Consider the following 21,639-nt stretch of genomic DNA (forward strand, 5'->3'; position numbering starts at 1 on the left):
ATTTGTAAGGCCGTTAGAATTTCTCTTTGGTTTCTAAGTCTTGCTTTAAAACTGTTTTGATTTTAATGAAAAGATTTTATATGTCTAATACACATTGTAACTTAAGATGATTAATTTTATAGAGTACTTATCTTTATTTCAACTATAATATCATAACATAATATGTTTTAGAAAAAATAATTTGTCAATAAGCATATTTAGTGGATGTTTTGAGCAATATGAAGCAAGGTTGAACACTGCTTGATATTATCAAATAATTTGGTGCACTTTATATGTGCTGCTTAAGTAAATTGCTGTCTTGTTGTTCGGCAATTCATAACAACAGGCCAGGGTTATAATTTTATCTTGGATGACAGCTAAGTCTTACACTCACGATATGTCAGTCACTTTGCTTTAGTGTGAGTGTGTTGCTGAAAATAGACGCTAGCAGTCCGTCGTTAGTTTTTTTGATGTGTTCACAACTATCACAGTCTATCTAGGCACATAAATTACTTAAGGAGTACTGCTACAAGTATTGAATTCAAATAGGGGAGGAACCTCATTTCACAAAGGCAAAGCCTGTGGAGTGTGGATCATACTATATTTGGGAATGTGTTCAAATCTTCAGTGATTCATCTATTCATAAAAAAAAGTTGAACGATTTTTCACTGATAAATCTTGAAAAGTATAATTAAGACAATATAAACTACAAATTAAATAAAAATATCTACTTGTTTGGTGGTAAGATCCCAATCTGCATCCATATCAATCACAAACAATTCATCATGTTCAACATCCAAGTGTTCCTTGCTCTGCATCTCAGAGCCTTCTGGCGAGTTGCTGCGGGGTCTACCAGGTTGTGGTAAGCCAACAGATGAAACCAGTACAGGTACATCAAAGTCATGCACAGCTGGTGGGTCTTGTCTCACCTCTACTACTTTCAGGTGCATGACAGTATCACCTTCTGGAATAAATTAAAATTTTATCACTATTACTGGTGATACATATGTCTCTTTGTTGTAGTGTGTGTGAGTTACTGTAAGTAACAGTTTACAGTTCTCTATTTTTGGTTAATTTTGCACGTGTTCACAGCTTGTATTTAAATGTGCAAAGTAAGTAGATCGCATTGTAGACATGTCTTGTGGATCAGTCCCATGTTTTAAACAAAAGTGAACACCTGTATATGTATATTATGCACTTCATCATAATGGAATAATGTCTGAAAAAATAACATACACCTGATGTTTAGAAATCAATAAATTATCAGTAATATCAATAAATAAATGATGTAGGTTAAAAAATTGTTTTTTAATATTAACAGAATAAGTTCTATATAATTATCATCATGATCATCATTTCAGAAGACGTTTGGGAGACATCCACTGCTGGATAAAGGTCTCCCCCAAAGATCACCATGACAATATGTCCTGTGCTGCCCTCATCTAACCTATTGCACATATTATATGCATTCCACAACCTATAATATATATTTAAGATTGCCATCCTGCCCAGATCGTTCGTCCATCTTGTGGGGGCCAACAAACACTATGTCTTCTCCAGTATGTGGTCGCCATTTTTGGAATTTACTAACCCCATGGCCATTGGTGGAATTTGGGACAAGAAGAATTTACGGAACTTCCTGAACAAACTTATATAAATTATTTGTATATATATTGTCCAACAGCCACAATAAGACGAAACAAAGAAATATACTTAATATACTAGTCAAAACAAAATAAGGGCCACTTGATTTTTTTGGCCTCGCTAGCGATAATTTATTTTTTATGCATTCTCAAGTAGCTGACAATTTATTGTGGTGTTACCTTATTTGCTTACACACATTTTTTGAGCATTCCACCCGCATAATTGTTTAAAGTGGGTAGTTTTAGATAATTTATTGTAACCACTTGATTCTACCCGATTTTATGACGGATTTCAACTCAGTCAAATTGACGATTCTCTCAGGAACACTCTCAGTTTTGTTTGACTAGTCGCTGAATTAACATTTTAAAAAAAGTTATGCCAAGAATTCGAAGTCATATGGACTTGCCAACCGTAACATTGCTTCAAGAAGGCCATTCGCAGCGTTCTGTGGCGTTGCAGCTGGGTTTTTCCCGGCGAGCGATCCAGAATGCTTGGAATCGTTTTCAAGAGACTAACCAGGAGACGGGGATCTGGCAGAGTTCGAGCAAGGAGAGCACAGGAGGACCGCTACGTGCGCTTGACTGCGCGTAGAGAACGCTGTATAACAGCCCGTTCCTTACAAAACCGTTTGCGGCAGACGACCGGTACACGTGTTAGTGATCAAACTATTAGAAATCGTTTACACGAGGACCAGCAATTCTCCAGGAGACGTGTAGTGCGGATACCATTAACAAGTGCTCATCGTGCAAACCGATTATCATTCGCAAGGCAGCATCTGGCGTGGGATATGAATGGTTGGAGGACAGTATTGTTAACGGATGAGTGCAAAGTTAAATTTTTTAGTGATTACCGTCGCATTAGGGTCTGGAGGCGTGAAGGTGAGCGATTTTCGGATGCTTGCATCCATGAAAGTGACAGATTTGGGGGCCCCAATGTTGTTGTATGGGGAGGAATCTCTATGTCCGGCAGAACCGAGCTGGTAATTCTAAACGAAGGCACAATAACAGCTCAACGTTACATCGAGGAGGTCATAAGACCCCATGTGGTCTCATATGCACACAGAATCGGCGCAAGGTTCCACCTGATGCACGATAATGCTCGCACTCATACAGCAAGGGCCACCAGAGAAGCCCTAGAGGAGGCTGGTATACAGGTGTTGGACTGGCCTGCAAACAGTCCGGATCTAAATCCCATTGAAAACATGTGGGACTTACTGAAACGCAGTGTTCGAAGCACAAACCAACCCGTGCACAATGAAAGACAGCTAATAAACGGTCTGAAATCAAGCTGGGAACAAATTCCTCAAGAAACAGTGGTACACCTGGTGGACAGTGTACCTTCTAGGCTTCAAGAGTGCATTAGTAATCGAGGACGGCATACTAGATATTGAGGAAAGTCATAAATCAACCACCATTTTAGGTTTTTATTTTTTCAGAATTTTTTTTCCTAATTATTTTTGCAAAAATGTAAATTTTTAGAAAAAGTGGAGAAAATTTCTTTTTTAATGGAATGCATCATTATTTTATTCTGTCTACAATAAAAATCAATCAATTTATCCAATTGAATCATTGATCAACCTTTAAACCTCAAGGATTCATGAGAATACTGTAAAAACGTAGTGGCCCTTATTTTGTTTTGACTAGTATAGATTGCTGTTTACAGCTTTAAATGTATCATTGCAGACTTACCAATAAGAGTAGCTCTTCGGTATGTATTGAGGTCGTGAAGAAGGTGGGCCAATAGTGTTGGCATTTTTGATGAGCCATTAGATACAAAACGTGTCTCTTCTTCCATTAAAGTCTAAAAAAAAATATTTATAAATTATTTATGTGAAATATTGCACTCAGATACATGGTATGAACACTTGCATCCCATTCCAACACTCAGTGCTTACCCTGTGTTGCAAACTCAGCTTTCGAAAATATACATAAATGGCATGATAACTGACATATCGAGCATTCTTAAAAGTACCTATTGCATTCGTGTGATGCGCGCATTCGATACCAACTCATTGGCATACCAAAATTAACAAGTATTTCTCTTTAAGTTGGGATTGTTCGAAATTTTATTTACATATTATCATTAGTAATATTGTTTATTGTTGAAAAATTTTTTAAAGCCTTCGTTTCATCATTGGTTATGGAAATAATAAAAGTTAATTCTGACTGTGAAAAAAACAAATATAAGTATAGATGAAGGTACAAACATTGACTATTATTTTATAATCCTCATTTTATATGTGAATACAATTTCATTTTAGCATTTGAAACTATCAACAAATTCATTCAAAATATACTTTTGATAATATTGCGATGGCTTGATTGAATCATTTAATGATGCAGGCAATCATAAATGTTTTTGTGGAAAAGAACATAATGAAGAAGACAACATTATTTTATTATTAGGTTGCTAACTTGATGAATATTTTTTTTCAACGCTGATCATAGCGCACTCGCGCATTTGAAAACGAATTCACCTTCCAATTCAGCACTCTCACACTCTGTAATTGGAAAACTATCTTTACGTCCGAGGGGTTAAGTGTTTGTGTGTGTATGTTTTAAATATATAATATAGCCTGATAATGGATGTCCAATTTTGAGTTGTTAGCTATATGATGTGTCTTAACAAGTGGTTCAGTATTCAAAATACTAATGCTAATGTCAAGTGTGGCTGACTGTTTACAACTTGTCAGTCAAATCGGTTATAAGAATGTATTTGCTACCTTTTCCATATTGTTAAATTGATGTTAAAGATGTTCTTCTTTCTTGCACCTTCGATTATTTGTATGCTAGTATATAGTTACAAAGCATATACATTACTTTCTGAGGTTAGCACTTGTTATGTTAATATAATATATAAATTTATATGTAAATTCTAAGATCAACTGTTTAATGTGTAGTTTATAGCAATTATAAATAAATATCAAAGTATCTATTGTTATGTACTAACCAAATGTTCCCCGAGCTTTTTAACAACAGGTTCATATTGTACTGTTTTAGACCAACTATCACAGATAAAACAAAGGTTAAAGAGGTACATGTTACGTTCATATCTAGAGTTATCAATCCTTATTGGATAACCAACGATTTTGTGTCCTAAGGCATTTCTGAAAAATAATAATAATTAAGAATTAATACATTTTAAGTGGTGAACTAACTACAATTACCAGAGTGGTATTAAACCAAACAGAAAAAAGCTTTCTATTTATCTAATTACTATACAAGCTTTCTTGTAAATGCAAATACAGTCAAAATCTGTTATAACGACATCGAAGGGACTACTCATATTGAGTCGTAAAAACCGGTGACAGGTATTAATAGGAAAGATAATATGTATATTCATGTAGGAAATTAAACTACATTTTGTTTACTTCAATACAAACATATAATATAAAAGAACAATATCATTTTTCCATCATTTTTGTATGCATAAAATCTGTAATTTTAGTTTGTTTGAAACACTTCTGTCGTGCATACACATTTTGTAATTCACGTTGGATTTTAATCAGTGTATCGTCACAATTTCACTGCATGTGGAACTCTTCATTAAAAAGAACAATCTTTCGTAATACACTAACAGTCAGACTTTCCTCTTGAACTTCACGTACAATATCATCCTCCGTAGCTGGTGCACAAATTGCAATAGACTGATCTACATCAATGAACTCGTATGTTTCAGTAGTAGATAAAGCAGGTCGTAAATTTTGGGCTAATTGAGCCAAAGAAATATTGTCCTCTTCAGCGTCGTCAATCACATCATCTGAGGTTCTTGTTATGAGACTTGTAAGATCTTTAAAACCTGCATGCCCAAAGCAGTCAGCTATAGTTTTTTGTGAAACTTTTTCCCATGCTTCGGATATCATCAAGATGGCATCAAGAACCGTAAAGCTGTTCTGATTATTACTGTCAATGCTTTGTATTAACTTTAACACTTGCAGTCTTCTATAATGAGATTTTAAACATCTTATTACACCTTGGTCCATAGGTTGCAGTACAGATGTAACATTTGGTGGTAAGAACACGAGTTTAATACACTTCAGATTAGTAACAGCCGGATGAGCAGGACAATTATCAACTAAAAGAAGAACTTTCTTATTGTTTGCTTTTAATTCAGAGTCCCAGTTTCCTAACCATTTTTCAAAAATTTCCGATGTCATCCATGACTTCACATTGTTTTCATACATTACCGGCAGTGAGCGTATGTTTTTAAAGCATCTTGGTTTCTTAGATTTCCCAATAACTAAAAGCTTCCTTTTACAGGATCCTGTCATATTTGCTGCAACCATGATCATTAGTCTCGTCTTGGACATTTTTCCTCCCGAACAATTCTCTCCTTTGAATTTTAAAGTCCTGTCTGGTGTCATATTGTAAAAAAGTCCGGTTTCGTCTGCGTTATAAATGTCTTCTGGACTGTAGCCTTCGCATAATGTAGGCCACTTTTGCGTAATCCATTCGTCTACAGCATCTTTATCCACACTGGCAGCTTCACCACTCATTTTCCCGCCGACAATGCCATGTCGAGCCCGGAAACGTTGAATCCAACTAGACGAGCAAACAAAATCTTCACCAAAACGTTGAGCAAAATCGTTTGCTTTTTGTTGAAGAATTGGTCCATTTATTGGCACATTATTTGTCCTTTGATATTTAAACCACTTTAACAAAGCTTCCTTAATCTTCGTATGCCGCGTTGTTCTGGCTCGTTTCATTTTTAAAAAAATCTTGTCGTAAAGGATTTGAATTTTCTCCCTTTCTTTCCAAATGGTTGAAATTGTCGAGTGAGATACACCATATTCTTTTGCCAGGTCTTTGTTTGGAATTCCTTTCTCTAGCTTTGAAATAATATGTGATTTTTCTTCGATACTGATTTGTTTTCTTTTTTGCGACATGTTACAATTTTCACTGTTAACTCAACAATAATGTTTTGGTGCATCTTGTGTAAAGATAAGTAACAAACTGACTTAAGAGATATGACGAAGCGGGCCTTGAGGCTACGACATGCATGTGCTTTGTTTGTAAGAATTATACAGTTACCTATTCAAATTGTTTACAATACAGCTGAGCCGGTCGTTCTACAGATATAATTCTCCGAAAACATTAACCAAATGTGGTCGCTTAATGCGGTATGTTGTAGTAAACAATGTGGTAAAAACCAATGTTTTAGATAAGGCGGTCATATAATTCAGCCAGGACCTTTGATTTTGGTAAATTTAACCGGTATGTGGTTCTAAACGATGTCGCCATAAACGGTTTGACTGTATATCAATTTGAATATGTATATAAGTACATAAACTGTAAACTTACATTGTCATAGTGCACTTCTGCATCGGAGGTTTTGGAATGATATAGGTACTTATGGAATCAAAATCCTCCTTAGATATGTAATCTTCTGGAAACTGAAGAAAAAATTTATATAATAAAAATGTAAACAAGTATCTTTTGAAATTATTAATACTTTTAAATTTGAATTTAATCTGCAAACTGAAGAAATATTTAATACAACAAAAATGTAAACAAGTATCTTTTGAAATTATTAAATACTTTTAAATATGAATTTATAAATGCATAACCTTAAATTTTTATTGAAATCAATAATATTTCATAAGCTATCTTTCAAAGGGTTACAATTTTAAGAGACTGTTTGGGAAAGCCTTTGCAGTCATTACAAAAAGCCAATACCTTAAAATTTAATGAAAATGATAAGCAAAATATGAAGGGTAATTGATAACTGTTAGGTAAGGCATATATTTAACATTAATAAGTACCTGACAAGCAATTTTAGGACCAGCAACAGGGTGAAATTCACTCAGAAATATACACCGAATTGGACCCTCCCGTCCACAGCCTTCGTAATAACGTGTCTCCAGGGCTTCTGAGAACATGATGACCGATTTTAAAATCTCACGTTTCACATCATCATAACAACTAGCCAAATCCAGTTTTTACAAGTTGTTTATTTTAAAAAACAAGTAGTACATAACAAATAAAATACTGCGTCGTGTCGCATTTTCGCGATTCCACTTCCTGGAATTTGACTTGAGTTGTGAGTCATTGACATATGCCACAGAGTAATGGGAGGTAAGGCTAGGTGGATAATAGAGTAGTAACAAGTTATTATAGATTGTTTCAAGAAAGATACATACGGTAGATGTTATTTCTTTTTATCACAAATTCTTGATGATTGGTTTTATTTGTCGAATTGATAAACTAGTCTTACAGAATTACGGCATGTAGCTTCACAACTCACATGAGAGTTAGTTTAAATTGTAGACAATGAAAACTTTACCAAATACTTCAAACCTTACATTAGAGAGTTAATATTCTAAGCTTGAAACATATTTACGTCATGTTACTAGATTGTATCTAGAATCTTAAATCTTCATAACCAGTCACGATGTTATATCTCGCGTCGTTTAGATCATGAGCGCCGCGGCTGGCTGCACGCACGAAAAAGTGTCACGAATAACCTACCGCCTAAGCTTGTGACGAACCTATCTCTCTTCCACTCCACCGGAAGACATTTTCCACGGAACTCCCGTGACATTACAGTGTCACTAAAACCAGGCCATTATATTGTAAGAAACGAAGTAGATTGACAATCTATATTAATATCACTATCTATTTAATTATAATATCACGGCTTTGATAATAAACCTACCTGCGACATATCTAAATTTCTAAACTAATATTATAAGGAGGAAAGTGGGTCACCCTTATCATTTAGGGATATGACAGATAGATATTGGCCGATTCTCAGACCATCGGGTAGGTCTGCACACAAAATCTCTTACAAATCGGTTCAGCCGTTTCGGAGGAGTTTGGTAACAAACCTCGGGGTACGAGAATTTTATATACTAGATTATATACTTATAATAATAATAAAGTGATAATAATTGAATTCAAATCATAACCGTATGCAATTTTTCACCAATTTTTTCCTTTAAGCATACTTATACAAACGTACCTTCCTATTATATCTTCCATAATATGGCCTCATTTCAAAATTCACTTTAAATGGTGGAATCCATCAATAATTACTACTCATAATGTACGAACTTATAGAAAAGATCATGAGAAATAAACGTGTCCTACGCTGTTGTTTATATAGCAATAAAAAACAGGTTTAGGGATCGCACGCCTTGCAAGACACAGCGCTAATGGATATTAATTCAAAGCATGTCGTTGACCGTCGATAGCAGCCTTGATGCTCCGATCAGCCAAAAAGCTAGAGACCCACACAAAATGCTTATGTTAAGTGAAGCTGCCCTCCTATGGGCTTCTTGAACAGTTATGACAAAAGCCAAAGAGCTGGTGACACAAGTGGTCGCTATTAAGCGGCATAAACGTGGATATATCGAGCAACGTTCAAGGCCACTTGGAAGAGAATGCCAAATCGACCTCTAAAAAGCTTACTGTACTCAGTAACGAGACTGCAATTAAGTGCAAGCCATCACCTGCATTTTTTAACGATTATATTATACGGAGGGTGCTCAGAAGTGTTTTCTTGTTGATGACAGTAGCCAAATTAAACCACCATAAGCCAATTGTAACTTTTATAGGATTAAATAATGATACTTACAATGTACGTGCACAAAATTCTAATGCTACATTATCATATTAATATATACTTACATAAAATTTAATGGCATTAATCTAAGCTTTTCTCAAGTTAAACAATTTCAATATTAAATACTTACTAAGACCTATCACATCTGTCGGCAATCCCCGAGACGCAACCGCTTTTTTAAAACACCGAAAAAAATTCATTTTTTCGGCTGCCCTTGTTTGTAAAAAGTGTATTTTGCTATAAATGTATATTTTTATAACATACAAATGATACGGATTAGGTAATTGATATAATAAATAATAGAGAAAATTTTTAAGATATACACCATCTCGAACTTTACTGTAGTTTCTTTAGCAATTTTTTTTAAACAAATTGGTAAAGAATCCCTTACAAAGTTTAAGTAATCGATGGAGTCCACTTCGGGGTATTCCGTGGGTTAAATCAATGTGGATAAAGCAACGGCCAGACTATAGTTCGCCGAGCGTACAACTTCTATAATGAAAGCGTACGCGGCTAGGCGTGCCGTCCAATGCTGTACGCGACTAGCCGCGATTTGAGGAATTCCTAATTAAATCAATGGTTGTAGGAAACTATTTATTAAATCACGTTTAATTATTTATTATACCCAAAACAATATGTTTCGATACGTTTCTAGTTGTTGGTGTATTAGAATAAGCTTTCTGGATCTAGGCAAGTTTTCTGGATCTGGTCTCAAACCTTCCTTATCTACACATATAAATAAAATTGGAGTGTCTGTTAGTAATATTGAAACAATAGTTTTTTACTACATATATTGTATGAATATTTATACGGTACATACACCAAAATACTATATTTTACAATTTTTGTCCGACTGTCTGTCTGTTCCGGCTAATCTCTGAAATAGCTGGACCGATTTTGACGGGACTTTTATTGGTAGGTCGCGGGTGTAATAAGGTGTTACCTAGGCTACGTTTATCATAGAAAAATTCTTTTATTATAGAAAAATATATATATATATATATATATTTATATGGCAAAACAACGTTTGCTGGGTCAGCTACTTTATAAATAAAACCGAGAAACTTAACATTATCATTCAGTGAGCTACAGTTACAACTTTTAAATCTTTTATTTTATGTTCTACTATATTACAAGTCGTAACGCAAATAATATTTAAAAACATAACAAACCCTTCACTCCACGCAACGTTTCTTGCATATTTTTTTAAAATATCCCTGGGATAAAAGATAAGCCGTGCGGAGTACGACGATATGCGAACGTCCTTGTGGATGTGGAGTGAAGGTTGTGTCTTCCGTGTGAATATAGGGGAACCTGTTGTACCTTAACACTATGTGTACCGAGACCATAAGGCTGGTTCAAAAAAATTCCGATGATCCCGCGATGTTAAATTCTATTTTCTAGTGTTACGTTACGACTTACGCCATTAAGCCGGTACTTTTATGGGGAAAAATAAGTATTTATAATATGCTTTGAACTCTGATAATTTTAAACGTTTTATAATAGTCACTGAACTTTTATATGCCATTGGTTCTTTTTCTTTAACTAGTATTAAAACAATCCACCGTTTTGTTGAAGTTTGAGTAGTGTTGTACCTCGGTCACTTTCAATCAATTGTACCTACATTTAGATGTTTTACTTTGGCCAGCATGCTGTTTTCTTGATTATTTCACATTCATGTACCTAATATAATATTCTTAAAAAAAATATAAAACTTATGTCTCATAAGAAAAAAAAGAAAATATGAATATCATTTTGATTTTGTGCAGAATTTATGAGTTTTTTTTGTTAAATATGTTATTAAAACAAATATAACGGTTTTAGTCAAGGATACTTATATTTTCCATAAATTACCCCCATTACTACTTCTTAATGGCCTAGGTGCTTAGGGTATGTTGTACGGTGGCCATAAATCCATTTTTCGTTTTAAATATTAAAACGCTTGTGAATACTCAAATAATGGACGTTTCAGAATATGCAAAAATCACTTGAGTACAGTTCGTCGAATATAATTAAAAATAGATATCAATTAACTGTCCTAGGTACAACAGGTTCCCCTACTGTTCTTAAGCGTGTCTTAAATAAATTTTTATATTTCGTCAATACGCAATAACGGGTTATATCTCCTCGTCGAGTCCTCCAGTATTTATATAAAAATGATATCACTTTGATGGTACCTACAAACATCAACCTGAATAATATAACCTTGAGATTCGATTCGAGTACCAGAGAACACACGTTAAATTAAGTGATCTCTATTTATCATAATAATATGAGGGTACATGTGATTAAACATCCTGACTGACCACCGATATACGACTGCTCATTTCTTTTTCACATTCAACATGTTTTTTGCAAATACGCTGATAAAAAAATAGTTTATACCCGTCGCTATAACTTTAATATTGTACATACCATTATCAGATTCGTCACTCGAATAATCGGAACCCGGACGGTCAGTTCGCACACTATTGCACATTTCTTTAATATGGACCCGTTGGGCATACACATCACACGCTGCGTCGCCGTGTCACTGGGAGCGCAAAGCCGTGCACCGCTGCTCGCCCGGTTGATGGCGGGGATCGCCCGCACCGGCGGCTGTTCCGCCGCGCGTCACAGCCGCCGCGTTTGTGTGTGAATGAGTGCACGCTATCTCCCGCTCCGTTCTACATGCCTTTTAGCAGATTCTAAAGTCTAAGCTACTCCACTGACTCCTTGTAATTACTCCTTTTTTCAGCGATAACTCCAGTGCATGCACACTAACACACAGTGACGTACAAATCTCGAGTGTGAGGCATTTCTTGTCACGCACACTGAGGTAATAAACATGGCCTGTTTTCATCAGCTATCAAGCCGCGTATAATATGATCGCGTTCGCTTCGATTTGCCTAACGTGCGTCTTGTCACGTACGTCACTGCATTTAGTAATGCATTGACGCCGTAACCTGAACACGTGAATCTCCGCAATCTCGGGGTTCCAAATGTTGCGTCACACATTGATCGTTGATTTAATTTTTTCAATCGCCATTTTGTAAACGATACACATCCATAGACTTATGAACACTAAGGCTGCGGCAGATTGCCTGTATTACTAAAAAGAATACCTACACTATCTTCCACTTTATAATATATATAACTGTCAAATAGTAGGTAAGTATATACGTTTCACCCACGATGGAATAAAACAAGCACCTCATACAGGCATGATTGGAATTGATGTCAAAGTTAATATTTTACTGTCGTCTTCTCTCACAAAAGCTTACTGCCAAAATTCAGTAGCAGAAGATGAGCTCGAAAAAAAAAAGCTTAGTAGTACTGAACAAGCTCTTAGAGTAGATATTGAAACAGAAGTAGCATAATAATATGAAAAAGAGGTTATACAGGAAAGAAGTACTAGTGAAAGGTTTTCTTTCTTTCTTTCTTTCAGATATTGGTCTTGATCTTTCAGATCTTGAAGTTGATAGAGATGAAATAAAACAAATGGTTTACAATGGAGAAGTGGCAAAAATTTGTGTAATAGACATTATAAATATAATAGATCAAGTGCATGAGAAATTAATTTGCACTATTCAACAAAAATTACTGATAAAATATATTATCAGCAATATTGGATTGAGAAAATTAAGCTAAAAAAATTAAAGCAAAAATTATACAGTTATTTTCACCATTTTCTGTAGGCGATACGGTAAGAGGAAGAGGCGACTCTCGAAGCGTTCTTATGGCACTAGTAAAAATTCCTGGTACCTTGCCTACATTGTTTATATCTATATAGGCAAGGAATGAACGTGGAATAGCTGTGAGAAAATGATCTCGAGAAATCAGTTTTCCGTGTGTGAGGATAAACTCTCAATCACCAGAACAAAACTTCCACTTGCAAATGAACAGTCACTTTCAGCAGGTCAAGTGTATAAAGGAGCAATTGTGAAACAAAAAAGATTAAATGCAAGGCTACAGGAACCATCTGAAATTCAAAGTGCTGCAGCTGTTTGTCTTGTGCAAACAAATACTTATTATGTAGGCAGTATTGTATGGAGGAGGACAATTGATGATTTTGAATGATAAACGTAACATAATATGATTGAGAATAAAAGGGTTCTCAATTCGTCGGTTTTTTTTCCGGCTATTAGTCTTCAGAACTTTCGACTGGGTGAACCGATTTTGATAATTCTTTTTTTATTTGAAAGCTGTTCCTTCCCGTATGGTCTCATTACTTATTTACGAATAACTAACTCAATATCGCGCCAAACGGTTTCGATGACTCTTTTTTTGGGAAAGGATAGTTTGGTAAGTGAGTGTCAACCTACCTTGGCTGACACCGATTCCAAAAAAAACAATATGCGTAACTAGAACTAGATTATTTAATTCGATTGTACGCAATTACTTTTATACTTTTAGTTCATATATTTATTGTTTTGGAAGTGTTTTTTAAGTCAGTTGTTTTTTTGTTAACGTTTTTTAGATTTGTGAACTTTTATTATTTTTGTTGTATAGGGAAAAATTACATTACTTACATAACTGCACGAGTTTATATTATCTTGACTTTTGAAAGCAAATTAAAATATAATATAGTAATTGTTCTTAATTATTGTATCCGGAGAAAGTCGTTGTTAGCTGCGCTGCAGTTTATACTTTTGCAGCTATCATCGTTTTTACTTGTTTGTATTATTTAGATCTTTGTGCATGGAACATCATTCCTTATTGTATCCGGAGAAAGTCGTTGTTAGCTGCGCTGCAGTTTATACTTTTGCAGCTATCATCGTTTTTACTTGTTTGTATTATTTAGATCTTTGTGCATGGAACATCATTCCTTATTGTATCCGGAGAAAGTCGTTGTTAGCTGCGCTGCAGTGTATACTTTTGCAGCTATCATCGTTTTTACTTGCTTGTATTAATTAGATCTTTGTGCATGGAACATCATTCCTTATTGTATCCGGAGAAAGTCGTTGTTAGCTGCGCTGCAGTTTGTACTTTTGCAGCTATCATCGTTTTTACTTGTTTGTATTATTTAGATCTTTGTGCATGGAACATCATTCCTTATTGTATCCGGAGAAAGTCGTTGTTAGCTGCGCTGCAGTTTGTACTTTTGCAGCTATCATCGTTTTTACTTGTTTGTATTATTTAGATCTTTGTGCATGGAACATCATTCCTTATTGTATCCGGAGAAAGTCGTTGTTAGCTGCGCTGCAGTTTATACTTTCGTAGCTATCATCGTTTTTACTTGTTTATATTAGCTTTGCCAAATTGTTCCAAATATTTTTTTATTACTATTTACTATATAAACATATAAAATGAATGAGTAACTTTTTAAAAGTTGTTCGTTATATATATTTTTAATGGTGGTTTTCATGCCCAATCAGCACACAATTTGAGGTTCCAACAAGAGTTACCAGTTAGTAACCATACAGTATCTCAAACTCCTTATTAATGTACTAAAGATAAAAAAAAATACATATCTATTACATATTCCATTATCTATATATATATAAATGAATTGCTGTTTGTTAGTCTCGTTAAAACTCGAGAACGGCTGGCCGATTTGGCTAATTTAGGTCTTGAATTATTTGTGGAAGTCCAGAGAAGGTTTAAAAGGTGAATAAATAGGAAAATGCCGCTAAATTAAATAAAAACAACAAATTTGTTTTTCCTTTGATGTGTCCATACATAATTTCTATGAGAGAATTTATTGACGCACGGTTTGACAGTTCTGCTGTGAAACAATTGCATTACAACAACAGGGAGCATATTTTACGAAATAATTCATGATGTTATGAAATATTATTGACAAATTCATATAAAAACATTATTTTATTTATTATATACAGAACAACGTCTGTCGGGTCAGCTAGTTTTACATAAAGAACTATTCAAATCAGACGAGTGACAGGAAACACGAAAATATTTTCATCTTTATTTTTATATCACAACGTTATATTTTTATCTGTCACCAATTTCAAACTTTTTATAGAAAATTGATTATATTATACATATAGTATATACATAATATAATATGTCCCTAGTCTCTTACTGTAAACACACTTTTTTGCGAAATTTATGATAAAACATCGGTTCATTACTCACTGATTCAGATTCTAAGATTAATCTGTCTGAATGTTCTTCTATAACTCAAGAACGGCTTGCACGATCTGGATAAAAATTGGTTTGTAATTAGATCGTATATGATTCGATTTTCCGAAGATGTCAATGACTGTTTATCCTTTCCTACTAAAGGTGTGTATTAAATTTTAGTATTGGCTGTATAGTTAAGATGTAAAAGTAAAACAAACAAACTGTCTTAATATTAAATATTTTGAGCTCTATTTAGATAGGCTCAATAAAAAAAACAGATAACTGTTCCCATACTTTATTATATGAAGATGCAGGTTGTGTTGTGAAGGCCAAAAAAAGTAATATCTATACAATTAATACAACAAGTAAAAACTTTGTACTGTTTTTGAAAAAATAGGTATGTAAGTACTAGTTACTAGGGCCTAAAAATAAAAATGTTAACGTCTTGTCGCATAAAATCGTATATAACAATTATATTGTGTATATAAATGATATAAGAAGCACGTCGTCAGACATATAAAAGACTGTTGAACTTATTAAAAAAAAACGATTAATTGCTATTTTTATCCACTGACAGTAATTTATCGATCAACAGTTCAAAATTTGCTGCGTGTGTTGTGAACCGTGCAATGCACGCTACTTACATTTGCACGAAGGGTTTTTTTTTAATTACCAACTATATGGATATTCCACATGAGCACAATACACCCAGCAAACCCCTCGTTTTCACCAAGGAAAAAGGTTAAATACTAGATTATACAGAACTTGTGGAAAACTTATCAAAACATAATTACTTTTTATAACCTGTATTGCAATTATCTGAAACATACTTTCGTTCGCAATGTGTTACCAACAATTCTATTTATAAGTATAAAACACATCTGCGTTTATATACCTATATCCTATATAGGACTATAGGTCTCAGACCTGTATGAGACATGTTTAATCCAGTGTGACATTGACAGCATTTAAAGCAGCAAAACACATATGTGTGTTTAACAAGTATTGTCCATTTCATAAAAATTTAAATACATTAAAGAGAATATGAATATCCAGTAGCTAGAAATCTCAAACAAACAGCTAACAAAAAAAGCTTACTTAGAGGCCGGCAACGCTCCTGTGATTCCTCTGGTTTTAAAGATAATGTGGGCGGCGATTTACTATAAAAATTGCTCTGCTGGAGTGATGGCATAGTTTAGAAATGTATGGTACAAGTTTTTGAAGCAAATTCTCAAATTTGCTGGTGTCATCCAAACAAAATTTCTGGATCCACTTCTTCTCTCCTTAAATCGTTCAATATGGAACGATAGCCTTGGGATATTGGATGGATAATCGCGACCAGAACTTGCGTGTTTTCCTTGAATTTGCTTCATTATGTATCATGTACAAGGATACTACACTCATGAAGTAAATTTCCTCAGCACCACAGCACTTCCCATTGTCAGTACCAGTCAATTGACCAGAAATATTTATTAAACTTCTGGACTGGCATGTCTCAAAGATTAGCTACAAGCTTACAACAAGACGAATACAACATGAGATCATAAACATGTAGACATCTAATGGCCGTTCCCAATATTCAGTCTATCTCTTACTTGAGATAAAAATTGTAACTATCGTTGAATTTTCTGTCCCAATAAACTTAACGACGGCAAATCACCTTATCCGTACGCTGTTTGTCAACGGGACGACGTATAGCTTACCAGCGATAGAAGTTTGTATGGAAATTGTAATTCACGCGCTCCTAATATAAGGCGATAAGAATGACTTATCTATACTAATATTATAAAGCTGCAGTGTTTGTTTGTTTGTTTGTTTGTTTGAACGCGCTAATCTCTGGTACTACTGGTCCGATTTGAATGATTCTTTCAGTGTTGGGTAGTCCATTTATCGAGGAAGGCTATAGGCTAAAAGTTTAAAATAGTTTTTTTTTTCAAAATTAGGGATCCGTAATAAAATTGCTATTTTGTAACACAAGGTGTAAAATCGAAAACCTATTTTTGCGTGCGCTGCAAAAACTATTGACAACAGAACAAAATGATGTACAGGCTATAATATAGGCAATATTTTATTACTTATAAAACTATCGCGTGAATTATACTTTATATGGCAAAACAACGTTTGCCGGGTCAGCTAGTCGGGTATATTAAGACAGCTTTAGATTATTTACAGCTAATTACTGTCAGTAGAAGGTAGTAATTTATATCTATCTGTAGATAGTATATTGGGAACGGCCGTAAGTAGTTCACAAATAATTTTATCGAACAAGTATCATACAAATTTTGTCTACATCAAGTTTTATATTTTTTATGTATTTTGAAAATAAAACACCCTGTATACTTAAAAGAAAATCAGTGACGTCAGCAAGGCGTTTGAATACGAAATCAGTGATCAAATGCATTTGTTTCTTTTATACTCTGTTATGGAGATAGATTATCAAAACATACTTTCTCCAAGGTAACAAAATGGTTCGCCTGGGATACGAGCCTACTACAGTTAGAGTGATATTCATAGTTTCAAAATGAAGAGTACGAGGGTCAAGTATTTGCCGCTTAACGGCCGTTCCCAATATTCTGTCTATCTCCGGTTTTGGCCTACATGAGATAAAAATCGTACTCTCGTTGACATTTCTGTCGTAATAAACTTATCGACGGTAACTCACCTTATCCGTACACGCTGTCTGTCAATGGGACGACGTAATCTTACCAGCGATAGAAGTTTGTATAGAAATTGCAATTCCCGCGTCCCAATATAAGGCGATAAGAATGACATTTTATTGGGTATATTGAGACAGGGTCAGATTATTGACAGCTAATTACTGACAGTAGAAGGTAGTAATTTATCTCTATCTGTAGATATTGGGAACGGCCGTAAGTGAATAGATTACCTACTGACAAAAAATAGAAAAGTAAGCTTTAATAAACCTTTACATTCACGAGAATATAATATGGAACATTGTTATGTATTTTTAATGGTTTTTCTGATATTGTATTCCAGTATGAATAAATTAGGTCATGACGACATCCTTGTTATGACTGAGTGTCGAAAGTTAAATGGGTCACCATTGAGGACCAAATGTGACATATTTATTAACAATATTATTTCTGCGAATCAGAATATTTAACTACTCTAATCTATGATATGATTGATAATGAAGGGGAAAATAAACAGGAGTCAAGTTGCAGTAAATGTCGCAGAAAACGTACATTCGGAATATATTAGACAATGAAATACATATGACCTAGAAGGCAGGGTTGCCCGTGAACCGGGAAGTTGTTTTCAAGGTTAAGTTTACGCATGCGCAGTAAACCCGGTCGATGAATAGATTTTGTTTTGACGTCTCAGAATTAAATTTTACATATAATTCAAATATATTATTGATGTTCTCTTGGATTTGGTTTAAGTTATACGTTTATTACCAGAATACAATGTTCTCATTCGAATTATTGTTAACTTACGATGCGGCATTACAAAACATCTCACTAACATATTAGGCACTTAGATAGATAGATCTTTCTAAATTTACTTTTAATAACTCAATTTATTTTCTTCTTCTTTTCATAACAGAGGTCATAGAGTATATATAACCGACATAACAATATAACCAATATGACCAATGACGTTCTATACCAGCCTAGCGCAACTCTAAGAAAAAAGCTATTCACTCTATTGTATGAAACGTGCTGTCATTGATAGATTGACAGATGACGGCTACAATCTTGTAAAAATGGAGATAGCCGAAAGGTTAATTATTAATTGATTAATTAACTACGTTTTAAGCAACTTCGTTTTCAAACTTAGCCCGATAATACTTCGTCGCCAATCGCCATACTGTAATCACTACTATTTCAAACTTATGCTAAATCACTGCACGTTTCATACTAAGCTAAATATCAATGTTTACTTAGGCAGTCCCGCGTCTTATAACGTAGTACTTATATCCTTTTTGTTCTATACATATATAATTTTTGCACACTTTTCTCCTGAGTATCAATTTTCACTGTCCGAATCGGGTTCTAAAATCAACATACGAGTACGTTACCTGAACTCAAAAAATATTGTACATTGCTGTTTATTCACTAAGAATATTTTAAGCAACCGGAGTAAATTCGGCATTGTATAGATAAAGCAGTCGAAACTTATTATGGTGTAATTAGTGGCATGTTCCATATTCCAAAAGTGATTCTATATGTATAGAAAGTCATTGGCTACGACAAGAATAATCAATGAAAAGTTTGAAAAAAAGTCTGCAATATATACTATACAAAGAGTAAATCCGATTGCTAGTAGCTTGAAGTTTATTTACCAAGCTCGCATCAATTTTACGTTATTACTAGATAATTTTAAATTGATCTAATATCTAATTTTGAAACATAAAATATTTCTGTTAATCGTTATGCACTAAATACTGCGCCAGTTATAAAGTTGGTAAAAATAATAGCCTGAACGTCTGTACAAAGTTATATAGTGCACTACCTCCCCTGTATTGCCTATGATTTCATTGCCAAAGTACGTATTTAAACGTATAGAACCATTTTCTTCCGTATTTAAAATATACATATCGCTCATCGCTTGAAGCGACGTAACGGGCAGTTTAATGTGTCAGCTCACCTTCTGTGTTGGTGATGAAAAGTGATGACTTGCTCTCTGGAAGTTACATCTACCAACAAAGAGGACTTGTATACGTAAGTAATACATATTTAAATCAATTTTCATTTTATTCTTACCAAATCGATGACGCCCTCCACTAGACCTTCACATTGCCCTTGGCTCCGTATCGTTTAATAATGTAAGTTCAGTGTCAAGGAATCTTCATGTTAATTCAATGCTGTCCAGACAATTGATTTACTTGTTGTTTGATCTAATAAAAGTATGACAGATAATCCAAAAAAGCGTCTTGTTTGGATATGTAAATCACTTAAAATATTATGTTCTTGCATTTTTTTTAATGATGACAAATTGTTAGTGAGTTTCGAATCTAAACGTTTAATTATAGTAAGAGCTATATTTTTAACCACTATTGATTTTTATAGTCTCCTAACAGACATATGGAACAAGAAATATGTTGTTGTATTTTTTTTACTTTGACAAATAAATGTGTAAGTGAGTTTAGACTCTAAACGTGTAATTACAGTAAGAGTAATTTTTTGATTCATATAATCTCATAACAGACATATTATGGAACATGAAATATGTTGTAGTATTTGTTAATTATGACAAATAATTAAGGTGTAAGTGAGTTTCAACTCTAAACGTGTAATTACAGTAAGAGTAATTTTTGAACCACTATTAATATATTCACTCGCTATATCTAATAATACATCCTTACAGAAATTTCAAGTTTCTGTGGGCCTTAATATTATAGTTCTGGGGATATCGTGATGAGCCAGTACAGATATAGAATCTATTAGAGTTTTTTTTAATATGAACATACCGTTTGTCGGGGCAGCGAGTATAGTATCTAGAAATATAATTAAGAGTTTTTTAGAGTTAGTTGGTAAAATTTCAATTTCGAGCAACTGAAACTGATTTTTATTTAATTCCAATTTAATCGAATATAATATATATATAATACATATATATAGAATAGAATAGATATAGCCCAGTAGACGGTTTATTCTCCTACGTATTTTACAGATACAACCACTATCAATCAGCTTAGTAGATCCAGAGATAAAGGCCGGTAATGCTCTTATGATTCCTCTGGTGTTGCAAGAGAATGTGGGCGGCGGTGATCACTTAACACCAAGTGGCCCGTACGCTCTTTAGTATTCCTTTGCTATAAAAAATATTACCATCTAGAAAATTGTAATAATTATTTTAAATGAAAGGAAGTATTTTCGTTTTTCGTAAATTTTCAATGATTTTATATTATTTTGCGATTCGGGACGGAGGCAAATCCAACAAATTAATCATGAAAATCAGTCCAGCCATTCTTCAGATATAAATGTTCGAACAACTATATTGACACAATTTTTACACAAATTATCTTACCCTAAATTAAGCATATAGAGCCTGTGTTATTTGTTGCAAGACAACGATATATTTAATACAATATACCTACTTCAACATACATAAATACATATAAACATACATAAATAATCATTTAAACATCCATGGCTCGGAAACAAACATCCATATTCATCATATAAATGTTTGCACCTACCGGGATTCGAACCCGGGACCTCTAGCTTAGTAGGTAGGATCACGAACCACTTGGCTAAACAGTTCGTCAAATTATATCAATATTGCGTAATGTATGTAAGTTTGTTCTAAAATTTTTTATGATGATATCACCAATAGGTATTATACTTGCTATAGTATGTAAGGATAGATAGGTACGGATATGTATTTGATGATTGATAGTATTGAGAAAGTTATACGTAG

At 34.0% G+C, this 21,639-nt stretch overlaps 2 protein-coding genes across 2 annotated transcripts in view; one reads left to right on the forward strand and one right to left on the reverse strand.

The window, feature by feature from the left end:
• LOC126978356 (GATOR complex protein NPRL2-like) overlaps positions 1-11,686 on the reverse strand; it is a 29,657-nt gene extending 17,971 nt beyond the window's left edge. Inside the window, exons 1-6 of the mRNA XM_050827110.1 lie at positions 11,602-11,686; positions 7,385-7,491; positions 6,924-7,015; positions 4,573-4,729; positions 3,312-3,423; positions 711-943 (exon numbers count right to left, since the gene is read on the reverse strand). Of these exons, the coding sequence (XP_050683067.1) occupies positions 711-943; positions 3,312-3,423; positions 4,573-4,729; positions 6,924-7,015; positions 7,385-7,491; positions 11,602-11,665 (765 nt within the window). The 5' untranslated portion in view covers positions 11,666-11,686. The remainder of the gene's footprint in view (positions 1-710; positions 944-3,311; positions 3,424-4,572; positions 4,730-6,923; positions 7,016-7,384; positions 7,492-11,601) is intronic.
• Positions 11,687-19,755: 8,069 nt separating this feature from the next.
• LOC126978351 (ecdysone-induced protein 78C-like) overlaps positions 19,756-21,639 on the forward strand; it is an 80,951-nt gene continuing 79,067 nt past the window's right edge. Inside the window, exon 1 of the mRNA XM_050827104.1 lies at positions 19,756-19,937. Coding sequence (XP_050683061.1) covers positions 19,888-19,937 — 50 coding nt within the window. The 5' untranslated portion in view covers positions 19,756-19,887. The remainder of the gene's footprint in view (positions 19,938-21,639) is intronic.

This window comes from Leptidea sinapis, chromosome Z (assembly GCF_905404315.1).
Source record: "Leptidea sinapis chromosome Z, ilLepSina1.1, whole genome shotgun sequence".
Taxonomy (NCBI): Eukaryota; Metazoa; Arthropoda; class Insecta; order Lepidoptera; family Pieridae; genus Leptidea; species Leptidea sinapis.